This window comes from Photinus pyralis, unplaced genomic scaffold, assembly GCF_008802855.1.
Source record: "Photinus pyralis isolate 1611_PpyrPB1 unplaced genomic scaffold, Ppyr1.3 Ppyr1.4_LG5, whole genome shotgun sequence".
NCBI classification, from domain to species: Eukaryota; Metazoa; Arthropoda; class Insecta; order Coleoptera; family Lampyridae; genus Photinus; species Photinus pyralis.
In genome coordinates this window covers 16,899,028-16,913,053 of record NW_022170596.1, presented here as the reverse complement: position 1 = coordinate 16,913,053, position 14,026 = coordinate 16,899,028, and the positions used below count along the sequence as shown (strand labels likewise).

At 39.1% G+C, this 14,026-nt stretch overlaps 2 protein-coding genes across 2 annotated transcripts in view; both read left to right on the top strand.

Annotated features, from left to right (window-relative positions):
• Nucleotides 1–11,735, top strand: part of LOC116170864 (filamin-C) — a 37,885-nt gene extending 26,150 nt beyond the window's left edge. The window contains exons 13-19 of the mRNA XM_031487401.1: nucleotides 4,209–4,430; nucleotides 4,482–4,810; nucleotides 4,866–4,943; nucleotides 7,473–7,744; nucleotides 9,775–9,920; nucleotides 9,972–11,306; nucleotides 11,473–11,735. Coding sequence (XP_031343261.1) covers nucleotides 4,209–4,430; nucleotides 4,482–4,810; nucleotides 4,866–4,943; nucleotides 7,473–7,744; nucleotides 9,775–9,920; nucleotides 9,972–11,306; nucleotides 11,473–11,711 — 2,621 coding nt within the window. The 3' untranslated portion in view covers nucleotides 11,712–11,735. The remainder of the gene's footprint in view (nucleotides 1–4,208; nucleotides 4,431–4,481; nucleotides 4,811–4,865; nucleotides 4,944–7,472; nucleotides 7,745–9,774; nucleotides 9,921–9,971; nucleotides 11,307–11,472) is intronic.
• A 113-nt stretch (nucleotides 11,736–11,848) lies between these two features.
• Nucleotides 11,849–13,423, top strand: LOC116170272 (filamin-A-like; the record flags this gene model as incomplete). Its single annotated transcript, XM_031486550.1, has 5 exons — nucleotides 11,849–12,032; nucleotides 12,079–12,281; nucleotides 12,548–12,829; nucleotides 12,879–13,058; nucleotides 13,107–13,423. Coding segments are annotated over 5 exons (981 nt in total), but the record flags the coding sequence as incomplete, so codon positions are not given.
• Between the last annotated feature and the right edge of the window lie 603 nt (nucleotides 13,424–14,026).

Below are 14,026 nucleotides of genomic sequence, written 5' to 3'. Positions count from 1 at the left end.
ATTTCCAAAGAAAAAGGAAAGAGCCATAACTTTTGATGTAGTGGTGATTGTTTTATGTTCTGGTCGTTTTGGATCTGTAATGAAATGTACACTGTGTCTAAGATAAGGGGATCTCGGAAACCATAGAAGATATGACGATGGTTAAGTTAGAGAACAGATACCCTACAAAAAACTCGCAAGAGTTTGCGACGAAAAAAATATATTTATGGAACGTTTTGCGTATGTCCTGTGTTAGGTAAAGATACAATAAATATGTCACTTATGGGGTATGGTCTGCATAGTACATCAGCAACAGGTCGGTTGGCTCATACACAGTATTTTGTTAATAACAATAGGTACAAACATTAGATGTACAAATTAGTACTGAATGGCAGTCCTGTAGGGACTTGCGCTTCATGGACGCTAAATGATGTTAGCCTGTGTCTGGACTTTTGGCTCAGTACTTATGCAATCAAGTTGAAGGAGGGTGCATTAACATTCTAAATAAACGTAAAAAGGGCGTGTGGCCAGATCAGACTTGACATGACGAAATTATAAGCTAATAAAAGATTCTGCCTTAGCATAAATAGCCTCCACCAACTTAAAAAAAGATCCCGCTTCATTTCTTTACACTGCAATTAGATAGAATTAGATACAACAATTAATATTATTTGCACATTTAGACACACATGGGATTGTACGTCTCGAAGCTATAAAAGGAATATGAAAATTGGAAAGAGTGGGTATATATAATAATAGATGATTCCGAGGGCATATTTAGATTTTTGGTTTTCACGTCTCTATAAAAGCGTGTAACGTTAAAACCACAAGGCGAACCTACTGTGTCCAAAATAAGAATGTCTCTATCATGGGGACCTCTGAAACAATAGATGATTACTGATTAGAGAAAAGATGCACAATTAAAGAGCTATTATCATGCTTTCAAGAAAGCCAGAAAATTCCAATTACTTCCCAAGATATGCGAGAAAAACCAAAATTTGTCAATTTCGTTAATATTTTTTACTGTTATTTAAACAGATACAATAGTTATTTATGCATCAAGGGCATTAAGGCGATATTTATGCCGAGGGCGACAGAGCCCGAGGGCCTCCGGCCCGAGCCGAGGGTTAAATATTGAGTAATGCCTGAGGTGCATACAACATTTTATTTTTCATCGTTCCAAAGAATGCATTTCCAATATGCAAATGTCATGATTATTGTTTTTCCAACATTAAAGTGCTTCATACGAATCAAGTTGCATCTTTTTTATTACATAATATAACTCCGTCAGTCAATTTGACAGGCCGTTTGAGGGCATAATGAGATGACAAACCATTATGCCCTTGGGCGTAATAGACTGCTTCATATATCACATATGACAGATATAATTGACATATAATGGGCAAATGAAAAATAAAAAAATATAAAACACTTTCTAATTGCCACTTCTTGACCTCTACAAGACACCGTTGAGAGATTTTCAATACGTTTTCAGTTCGAAAAAATCATCAACTATTTTTTTATATGGCCCGTAAAAAAATATACCTACACTGAATTGAGTAGCATTTTTTATTACGAATACAACAATATATGGCACATAAAAAAAACAAAATTTGGAAACCTTTAGATTCAACAGGATGGTGCACCCACGCACAATGCCCTATTCGTGCGAAAATACCTATCGGAAAAGTTTTTCATATTCCAGGAAATTTGTCCGATAGGTATTCTCGCACGATTAGGGCGTTGTCCGTGGATGCACCATCCTGAAACCAACAGTTTCCAAATCTTGTTTTTTTTTGTGTACCATATATCTCTATAATCATAACAAAAAATACTACTTATACAGTGTGAACTTTTTTTACGGGCCATATAAAAAAATAAAGTTGATGAAGATTTATCCGAAACGAAACGTTGTATCTTGAAAAGCTCTAAACGATGTCTTGTAGAGCTCAAAAAGTGTTTTTTTTTGTATCCGTTTAAATAACATAAAAAAATTTTTAAACCAAATCGGCAAATTTTGGTTTTTCAGGCGTATCTTCGGAAGTAATCGGAATTTTCTGGTTTTGTTTAAAGCATGATAACAATTCTTTAATTACGCAACTTTTCCCTAATTTGACCATTGTCGTATCTTCCGTGGTTTCTGAGATCCTCTCTGAGATCCCCATGATAGACATATCTTGGACACAAGACCCTGTGCGGGGACTGTAGCAGATTACATCAAGGAGCCTTACCTCAAAAATTTTAACAAAAACACTATCAAAAGTACCTACACTTCATTTTCGAGTGGTTTTTGTTAACTTTGGATGCATATTGGGTCGTACTTTCGTCCTCTCATGGAAGAACATGAAAATAAAGTGTAGTTCCTATGATCTCCTTGTATATTCCATAGGTAGGACCTAGGCATAGTGAAATCAAAACACTTTTCTGCGACTTTTTGAGGCATTGGGTTTCAATTGCATTAATTCTGATGGAACTGGAGAAATCTGAAAAAATTACTACCTGTTTTTTTTTTAAAACTAATGCTGCCCTGAAATTATAAAATGATTTTAAGTTGTTCCTTCTAAAAATATGCTCAACGCCACTCCAGGGTGTCATTAATCTTTCTAAATCATTTTCTTTGAATTTTTTCGTTTTAGTTTCTGTTCATCGTGAATTTTGAACATGACTCTTGTAGAGATAAAACTGGCTCTCCTTAAAAGTCTTTATGATTTTTCTATTAGAACTACGATGAGTAGGTACCTACGTAACTTGCTCCTTCCTTTTGCGTATATAAATAGTTTGTCATCCGTAATAAATATTGGGATAAAAGTAGATACTTACTAAACAATTTCTTACAATTTGCTTCCCAGAGTATGTTGATCATAGGCCATATATGTTGAATTAAACTTAACCGAAAAGTGCATGAAAGTAAAGATTTGTAGGACAGTTCTAAACTTGGTTGAGGCCTGGAGATATCGTTTCTTCCAATTATCCACTTGAATTTAAATTGTATTGTGTGTTGATTGCATAAACACTTGATTTTTCCAAGGTTCTCATTGTGTCTCAATAATTGGCTTGATTGATCCGTTGCTAGCATGCTTATTCGAAGCCATAAATAGCTAGAAAGTTTCAATAATCGCAGATGGCACCTAAAATTCAGAGAATATACTTACATCATTGTCCAATTACATCACACAACATATGGTGGAAGATAACATGACGCATTATACTTACTTTATAATAAATGATCAAATCAGTTTTGTCATGTGCACTTACAGAGGAATTTTTTTGTAATTATCAAAACTAACAATTACGTTGCCATACAATTCTTTGTAGAATATTTGCGGATAATTAGTGGTACACTAACAGTTGGTCTGCTGTTCTAATAGCATTAAAATTCTATCGCTTTTTCATTCACTTTTTCTTCCTGGTTAACGCATTGAAATAGAGTATAAAAGAGTCTCATTACTTTATACCCAAAATAATATTGTGTAGCCATTGAAGTTAGCATCACCATTATCTAATTTACAAACCAAATTTTATTTGTTCTACGCAACATATGCGTGTAATACGTCGAGGTAAATCACTACTGGTGATTACCGAATACCTACAATTGGAATTTAGTCACATTGTCCATATCTGACAGGCTCCTCTAATTTAAAGATCTAAAGTTGCAGGGTTCAATTAAAAAAAAAAATATTTTCAGATGGTATTAGCGTACTTTTCAAGAACCCTCTGTATGTTAATAGTAAACCTAGGTAATGACTTTGGTCTGCACAGGTAACTAGCAGAATGTATTGTAGCATAATTCCAGAATCGTGTGTATTTTCTTTAATGGTAATGGTGATGCTATTTCATGATAGTGGTTCATTGAAGTACCTACCTAGGTACAAGTTTTTGCATAACAAATTTAAGACATTAATAAATTAGAAATGATTTTGAGTTCCCATACAAGGGTATGAACGATGAATGAAAATATAGGCAAATTTAACGTATCAATAACAATTCCGATCCATTGTGGTACTGTTTGTATGGGATTAACGGTGAGATTTCAGATATATAAAGTAAACTTTAGGAGGGAATGAAAGCGAGTAATTTAATTGAAACATTCCATGAAAAAATTAACAATAACTTCACGGCGCTTTCACTAAAATAATAAAAGTAAATCTCACCTCCGTTCCTTTTTATTACAATTTTTACAAAATTTCGCCCTAAGAACCCTTGACGATGACATTATTACGTATGAGCAGGCCCAGGAGGTCAATCGGTCCCTACTCAAGTGCAACCTCTCGGTAATGGACAGTTCCAAGCGGAGTTCGTGCCAAGAGCTGTAGGCGAACACAGAATCGCAGTAAGCGTCAACAGCACCCCTACTGCCGGAAGTCCATACGCAGCTAAAATTTATGACGTTCAGGCAATTAAGGTGAAGGAAGCACCTACAGGAGTTGTCGGGAAGCCTGTTATGTTTTTAGGTGGGTATAGTGTCATAATTAAGCCAGTTCGTTACATTAAAAGAATTGCAGTTGAAACGAGTCAGGCAGGTCCAGGCAATCTGGAAGTGACAGTAAACGGCGGCAGGGTACCTACTTCCGCGCAAGCGCAAGGCCCTCACACCTACGCCATATCGTTTACTCCCCGAGAGGCAACAACGCATTCCGTTGATTTGCGTTTTAACGGTCAAGATGTACCCGGAAGTCCGTTTAAGTGTAACGTTGCGCCGGCTGCGAGAATTATCGCGCCGGATGCGCTCGATAAAATCTCGGTCGGTCGTCCGTGTTTATTTGCAGTTGAGAGTCCTTCTCCACCAATTGTTGAGGTCTTAGGCCCTGCAAGGCGGTCCGTGCCTACTCAAGTAATGCAGTGCTCGTGTAATGAGTCAAAATGATTGCTCATAATATTTTTTGTAGATAGTTCCACAAGCTGACCAGTCCGGCAAGTTTGATGTATCGTTTACTCCAATTGAAGTCGGTGATCATAGTGTTGAGGTAAGCCTCGATTTTGCTGATACTCCGCTATTGTTTATGCACCCATGCAACTCTATGGTGGCGCTTCAGAATAACTTGAAATCTTAGGACTTCACTTTTTTAGATGTACAAAGTACCGCAATTGATATTCTTTGGAAATATGGCGGGCAATGTATTGTTAAGGGACTTTTTGCGTCCTTCTTCTTGGAGTTCACAATCCTAGGATTGATTGGACGCCCTTTCCTATCCTGTGCTAATCTTCTCTAATCGGAAACAGTGAATAATCGGATTCAGTAGTGGAGTCTACGGGAAAGCAATTGCAGGAATAAGCGAGACAATATCCCCCTCCTTATAATTAACGGAGCGGTAGCAATTACTGTGCAGGAAAAAGCTCAAAATTACAATACTTTGCAAAGATACAAAAGGCAGAAAGCAAACGATTTAAATATTAAACACTAAAGCGTTGAGTGAGAAATAGTAAAGAGGCGCAACTATAATGTGTAAATTGCGATACACATGTCCCATCTCACTCGCCGAAGCTACCCGCACCCCACCGTCCACAGTGGGAGGGGTGTGTGTGGTCGTATCTATTTGTTGGTGCCTACATAGACCTGACCTAAATTACCCAAGTTGCGCATCTTTATATTTCTTACTCAACGACCAAATGCAAAAAAAAAAGGTTTACGTTGCGGTAAACCACCAAACGCAAAACATTTAAATATAGTGCGGTAGAATTAATTTCAAACAAACCAAAATTGAACATTTCAGATGAAAAGTAAATTTACGGAAAAGCTAGATAACCTTATAGGTACGTACTTACGACAAGCAACAATGGCAAAAAGATCCCCTCCAAATTAAGCGCCCACCTCATACAAAGTTCGGCCATGCCATGGAGGGAATTTAGGAAATTCCAAGTCGGTCGGAGGTTTTGGTTATCTACATCTAAAAATTACAACTTCTTTAATTAAGTACCTACGTTGTTCCCAGGTTTCTTAAAAATACGGGACCTGTGTCAAAATTAAAGTTGTTTAAGGGCGCACCTAACAGATGCAATCTCGACTTAATCCGAGGTTCTTATCTGTAACCCATTCAACTAATGATGGTTAATTATACTTGCCCAAATAGTCGGAATGAAATCTCTCAATTTCAGCAGTTCGTTGGAATGTGGGGTCAAGCGGCGTAATCTATTATCACGTTGATATTTTTCGTAAACTGCGCGACCTTGCCGGTTTAATCCTGGATTTTCGTTACCATTAGAAAACTAAAATCGATGAATGGGTAATTAACGGGCCGAAAGATTAATTTTTTTCTCTTCTTCCCTAACCAGAGAGCTTTCGCTGGCTCTAAAAACAATTTAAATATTTCGACAGGAACGGTTGCAAAACGGATAAATTCAATACGAAACTTACGTACGTTATCGACGGTAAGACAAACAATTAAACAAAATGAAAACACACAAAAGCCCAATCCCTTGTCTCCTAGAGCAAATAAGTAAATTTAGAAACTACGGTTTCTTAGTAACGAAGCGCCCAACTATTCGGGGCATTATCATAAGGCGGGTACACAGTCTTTATTCATACGTAGGTAGCAGAAATTTTCTAAACAAAGAATACGAATACGCAATTACATAACCTGATAACCATGGCAAAATTCTAATTGGATAATTGTACTTATCCTCGATTAATAGAGAACTAGAAGATTTAGAGAGGGTTTGCAGAAACTACATGAACTTGAGAAATTACAAGAATTACAAAAACTTCTAGAACTACATAAATTGCAAGGACTACAGAAACTACAGCCGATTTAGAAGAATGTATAAAATCTGCAATACATACAGAAACTGCAGGAATTACAAGAATACAAAAACGGGAAATAGGAATTATATAAACTATACAGTGCCCGGAGAAACTGCAGGAACTATATATTAACATTAACTCCTGTACCGCTTACCATAATATACATATGAAATATTACTAACTATAGAAATTGATTAACTACCGGAATTATAGAAATTACAGAATCTACAGGAATTCCTGGAAAAAATTTCAGGAACTGAAGAAAGAACTTGCTGTTGTTGTCTCATAGGTTTAAATACTAAAGTTGCTTTAAGAGAGGCGTAGAAGTGAGGTGCTCTATAGGCCCTTACGTCGATCTATGACCTTTCAATATCTCGAGCAGCAGGGAGGATTTCTTATAAGCACTCAATCCGTCATTATCGGTTTCCAAATACAAAAAAATTGTATGGAATGGGGCAAATTAATGTTGCATTGAGCATTGAGCCTCGGGAAGAAACTTTCCTCTATCCTATTGCACAGTCCAAGACTGGATCAAATCCTGTTTGTGTTATTCCTTGATTTTTTATCGAACTAATACTTGGAATTTTGTGGTACTTTGTATATGTAGGGACTTGATGTCTCTAGAGTGCAATAATGTATCTCATGTACTGTAAGTACCTACCTGCTCTCTCAAACAATAGACATCATTGAAGGTGACTTAATCTCACTAAAACCAATTATTGTAATACCTTACTAACTGGATATTGTGCTGTAGGTTCGACTACCAGGAGGACACATAGAAGGCAGCCCATTCCTTGTTAAGGCCTACGATGCCAATCGCGTTAGTGTTACTGACATAATGGACGGAACGGTGGGAAAACCGGTGTCGTTCAGCATAAACGCGTCGCAGGCGGGCGCGGGAAATTTGGAAATAATTGTTGCCGTTGCCGGACGGAATGTTCCCAATTTTGTACAGAGCGAAGGGAATGCGAGATTTAAAGTGAATTTTAAACCAACGGAAGCTGCTGTGCATACTCTAAGCGTAAGGTAGGTACTGGATAAGACTGGGCTTAAGAATAAATGTGTGATGCGTAGGTACATTGCATCAAAAGTGTAGAGGTAGGCCCCAAAATTGAGAAAATCGTCATTTATTCGTGAGACAAAAGAACCACAAAAAGCGTTGATTCAGACGAACTGACGTTCGCACTCTTCATATCTTACCCTCTTTTTGTTTGATAAATTGGGGTCTACACAATATTCGTCATGGGAACAGGGCAGTATTTGTCATTTCGTTGACTTTTTACTTTAGGTTTACCCTATGAATGGTCCAGCAGCTTTTATACGTAGTTAACCCGCCGCGTTTTACCTTTTCCTCAACAAAATTAATAATAAATTAAGATTTTGAAGCTGTTTGCAAGGATTAAGTTTATAAGTAACGGGGTACCCTTCAAATGAAACACCAACGAGCTTTTTGCAACTTTGCTGGGCTGAAGATTGACGCATTCGCGCGATTCCTGTGAAGTTATTTAAAATTGCAATTTTAAGGACATTGAACCAGAGACTTGTTATAACTAGACGGCGCGTAACGTAGATTTTACTATAAACGCCTGTTGTCAAGATAGGATAGGCAACCAACTGTTCATCGCGGGGCAGACGTACGTTCTGCAGCTTGCTTTAGCCATGTTTATTCTAAATTTTAGTAGCAAAAAAGATAACATATAGCTGTTAACTGTTTTAATCGAATTTATTGGTATTTTATTTGAACTAAATTGGTATATAACTGCCTTACTCTAGTCCTAATTTGATTTATATGTGTATTTTGGTGGTGAACACGTATGGAAAAATATACTCTTAAAACTAAAGATGTAGGTAGTAAGATATGATTATGTAGCGGATTTTGATTCAATATATGCCTATTCAAAAACCCAAATGGGCTGTAACTGTTATTTATTTTTCTTAGACTGCTGATAACCATTTTGTTTACAACGCGGTGTGGTGTGGATTGAATGAAAAACCTGAACACATTTTCAGCAATTTGGAAAATTTTTAATACATCGCTTGATACGTGCAACAACCCTCCACGATTTTTTCTAGTTAAAAGCTTTGAATGACTCTCTGATGCGAATATCGCATCTGCACATATGGAACATTTAACAGACTTAGCTATTTTTTTTTGTAGAAAACCTGAAATATACTCAGTACCAGTAAGTACTTATTTACGTCTATACCTAATAGGCAAATTGCCGTTGTCTGGCTGGTAAAGGATGTCGAATAGTTCTACGTTATTTTAAGTGAATGGGAAAGTGGAAAACGCTCGGTATTGCATTATTGTTTAACACCTTCGTAGGTACCTTTCTAAAATCGGCTTCATTCCCCGCAAATGCACTTGGTGGGAGTAAATTTTTCTCTTCGAATGGCTCTGATCCATTGGCCCTTTAAACTTTTATCCGTTGAAAATCAGCATATTATTTAAAAATTTATCGACAGAGTACATTGATAGGCAAAAGTTAACCTAAGTTTATTGGTTTATTCTCAACAGAAATTTATCTGTTCACTAATTCGAGCTAATCACGAGAATGATTAATGAACGGAACATCTAAAATAACAGCTTATTTCATTATATTGTTATCATCTCAGCGATTTTTGCCCCGCGGTGCATTGTGTGTTGCATACTGTGTCGACAACACCTTAGATACGTTAAGCGCAGTCTAGTTATAGCAAGTCTCTGCATTGAACGGATCGGTTAATTGTCACTTGCTGAACATTTTTCAGGTACACGTGTTGCTTTCGTTTATGTTATCGTTTTGATTTACCCATAGATGTGTATACCTATAGCTATTTTTGTTTCATTGTGTATAACAGATAGTCTGAGTAATAGCAGACGTAATAACCTAATAAGCATTTTGTGGTTTCTATAGGACGCTGCTGATTCATATTGTCTGTCTGTAAAATTCCTTTGGAAATAGGTAGTATTTCAAATCGTTCCAAAAGTCAAGTAAAAAACCCACCCACAATATTCCAAATTTAGTTTCGGGTATTTTTCGCAACCAAAAAATTAAATCTATGCAATTATCCAGGTTTAATGGGCAGCCTGTACCAGGATCACCGTTCAGTTGTAAGGTAATTCCCGGAAATACTCAAGCGCGAATACCGGTATCGGGCGCTGGGATTGAGCTCGCAGCTGTGGGACAGGTCGCCGAAGTGAAACTGGAAGGCATCATAGGTAATTGGCTTTAGCATCACTAATCAAGGTAATTATTCCAATTGCGTACAGGAGCCGAACCGCAAGTAATCGTCACGTCGCCAACGGAAAAAATTTTAAACACAAATATATCTTTATCTGGCAATACCCATACGGCGACTTTCATTCCGGAAGTGGTAGGACGACACTCGGTCGCGATCCTAATAAATGACCAGCACGTGATTGGATCACCATTCGGTTGTAACGTCTACGATGTGAATAAAGTGTTTGTAACTGGCCTTCCTGGTCATAAAACGGACATGCACGACCTCAGAGACATGAGTCTGCAAGATAAGTCATCTGCTGAGGTGGGCAAGGCCGTTACGTTTAGCGTAGATGCGGCGCAAGCAGGCGAGGGTACTCTGGAGTTAGTTGTGTCCACCCAGCACACAACAGTAAAGGCCGAGGTGGTCGCTTGCGCGCGGGGTCTCTATGATGTTACCTTTGTACCACACTCTAACGAAGATCATTATGTTAACATTACATTTAACGACATGTCGGTTCCGGGCAGTCCATTCCACTGCCCGGTTATCGAACCAATGCAATACGTACAAACAGGAGGATTGGTTTATATCGATTTACCTAGTGATCAGCACGATGTTGAAATCAAAGATCCGAGCAATCACAGTGTGAAGTACGCCGTGCACAACGGGAAAGCAGAGTTCACAGCGAATCTCACCGGTACTTACCACGTCCACATAATTCGAATGCACGAGGTTATCACGACACGAACTGTTCACGTCTTCAGCATGTCAAAAATCGATATAGTCAGCGCGCCAGAGGCAATTTGCCATCGACCCGCAGTTGTAGGTGTCAATATTAATAAGGCAGGTCCCGGCAAGCTCACTGCATTAGTTAGAGTAGCAAATCGCGATGTGCCCCACAGCGTACGGCAGAGTGTCAATAATTTAAATATATGGGAGATCGTCTTCCACCCAATTCACGCCGCGCCGCATAGAATAACGATTCTGTACAATGGAGTTCCAAAACCGGGCGCACTGGAAGTGCCGGTTAAAGCACCAGGAAATGAACCGTGGGCCGGTGGATTGGGACTGTTTCAGGCGAGAGTCGCTAAAGTTACATCCTTCCACATTGACACCTTCGGTAGACCGGCAAGGGAATTTGACGTCGTCGTCAGCGGCCCTACCGGATCTGCGTTGCCGGTTCGATGCTATCAAACGAAAACTGGTAAGCTACAGGCCGAATTTACGGCACGGGAAGTTGGCGCGCATAAAGTGGAGGTTCTGCATCAAGCGAAGCAATTGAGTGGCAGTCCGTTTACCTGTCAAGGTTTTGATAGTGATAGTGTTAGGATACAGGATATTCCTCAGTCTCAAAGCAACGTTGGGGAACGCATTAGCTTTAATGGTAAGTTTTCCCATTCGTGGATCATAACGCCTAAAACGCCACCGTCTCCCCCTTCCATTTTGTTACTTGCTTACACATGCAGGATTGCCATTGGTGCAATCGGCGTTTTTGGTGTAAGATCCTAGACCGTCCATAAAAGGTGAAAAACTCTCCCTCTCTCTTCCAGTTTCATTCAAAAATAGCGGATCGGCCGAGCTAGAAGTCGTCGTTACAAACCCAATAGGTCAGACGATTGCCGTCAACGAGATAGAAATAGATGAGACGTTAAAAGAAATATCATTTTTACCTTACCTCCCCGGCTTATATCAAGTAACAATCACATACGGTGGGGTAGCAGTTAAAGGTTCTCCATTAGCCCTTGGTGTTGGCCCCGTGGGCCCCGTTCCGCCACCGAGAGCCCGGTAAAGGACTAGAAAGTGCACTGGAGAGCGTCCATTTTGTTACAAATTGCTTACACATGCAGGATTGCCATTGGTGCAATCGGCGTTTTTGGTGTAAGATCCTAGACCGTCACATAAAAGGTGATTAAAAGCTCTCCCTGAACTCAGTCTTCCAACGCCGGCGAGCACGATTTCGAAATTAGATTCGCGAATCTGATACTGTCCGACGCGCCGAAGATTGCCGTGTGTACCGGCGATCAGGTCGTTTTAACCGGAAAAGGTCTTGCGCACGCGCAGTGCGGTGAGACTGCGATTTTCACAATAGATGGCTCCCGAGCAGGATCAGGTAACTTATTGCTCCAAATTTCCACACTTAACCGAATGGTATCTAGGAAACCCGGAAGTAACACTTCACGCGTCCGAAATGAACTTACCCATACCAGTCATGATCAGCTTAGCTGGTGAAAAGATTTGGCAGGCCAGTTACACGATTAACAATCCAGGAAATTACTTACTCACGGTCTTGTGGGCCGGTCGCCCTGTTAAAGGATGTCCGTTAATGGTAGAAGCGAAAGGGGGAGCAGATGCCTCTAAGGTAGGTATATTGCTGCTTTCCAGCGTAAAGTTGTACTAAATTTCCAAAACAGCACAAGATTTGCTTCGTAATCCCAAAATGCTCAAAATGAGTACCAGAAAAATTATAATTGACTAGCTCTAGTTCACTTACAATTTGAATCAGTTTGATTGCTCTGTTTGTAACCACAGAAAACTGACAATAGCTGCCAAAAGATGCATTTTGCAATCCAAATGGCATGAAGTAATTTTTATCTTATTTTATTGTCATTGTCCTTTACTGTATAGGTTTTGTGCTCTGGTGAGGGGCTTCGACAAGGCGTCGTTGGAAAAGAAATACGATCATGGATTGACACAAGACGTGCCGGTCCTGGTGAGTTGACTGCCCACTGTACCGGACCTCGAAAAGTCGCATATTGTGAGCTTTACGATCACGGAGACGCCACATTCACTCTCAATGTGAAACCGCAAGAATCGGGGCGGCATGCGTTAACCATTAAGTACGCGGGGCAACACGTTCCTGGGTCGCCCTTCGTGCTACGCGTTGCAGGGGCGCCCGATGCTAGTAAAGTAAGTAAACTACCCACTCGAAGAGGCGGATTTAAATTGAAGTCTTTAGGTTAAGGTTTACGGTCCTGGAGTTGAGCATGGTGTGTTGGCCACATTTCAATCGAGGTTTATTTGTGATACTCGTGGGGCTGGCGCTGGTCAGTTAACAGTTAGAGTACGCGGTCCTAAGGGAGCTTTCCGCGTAGAGATGCAACGCGAAAGTCAAAAGGATAGGACCATTTTATGCAAAGTAAGCTGATATTACACCTTCCTATTTATTATAAGTTACAAATTTTAGTATGATCCCACCGAACCTGGTGATTACCGAGTTGAAGTAAAATGGGCGGGTGAACATGTTCCGGGTTCCGCATTTCCTGTTATGATATTTGATACTCAAGAAGAACTTAGGCGTTATTTGAATAACATGTAAATTATTTAAAAAAATTGTTTTATTTATTTTAATTGTATTGTTTTGTTGATTGTGGTAGAAGGGGACCTTCATTGTTATAACCTTGAGAGCAATTGTATTTTTATATTTACAGTTATAGGTTTACATCGGACAATGCATATATTTTTATGTATACGATTAATAAAGATTGTTAATTAATTCACATATTTAGGTATTTTTTGTCTTATAGTCTAGTCTCAAGTTGGCGAAACTTATGGCAGTTGCAAAGAAGTCTTGCGATTCTATACTTGAGTTTTTCCTGAAGAAATCCTATATAAAAAAATACAGCAAAGTCTCTTGACTTGTATTGGATTGACTGAAAAATGATTATTTCTGAAACATTATAGTTTGAAGATCTATTAGCCGAAGAGGAAAAAATATGCTAGGTACTTTGTCCGTCTCGCCTTGACTTTACAGTACAGGCTCTTATGGTCAACAACGATGCCAAATTTAATAAGAATGTGATTTGTAGAAAATGGTCGGCCCAGGTTCAATTCTTGGTCGATGCAGAAGAGCCTTTGCACATGGACCACTTTGTGGCGCTTCTTGGAATTTTTTTACGAAATTAATGTGCGCTTGGAACCTCCATAAATGGGTAGGGGTGAGTGCGGGACAGTTGAACCCCTTTTCCTTTACCATTTTTTCCTTTCTACTATAAACTTGCCACTAAGTATATACCTAACAGGTACAGTTGTTGTTTGAAACTTAGAAACCTTAGACATTGGGGGTGGAACAGAAACTAAATTTGTTCATATACAGAGTGGCTGGAA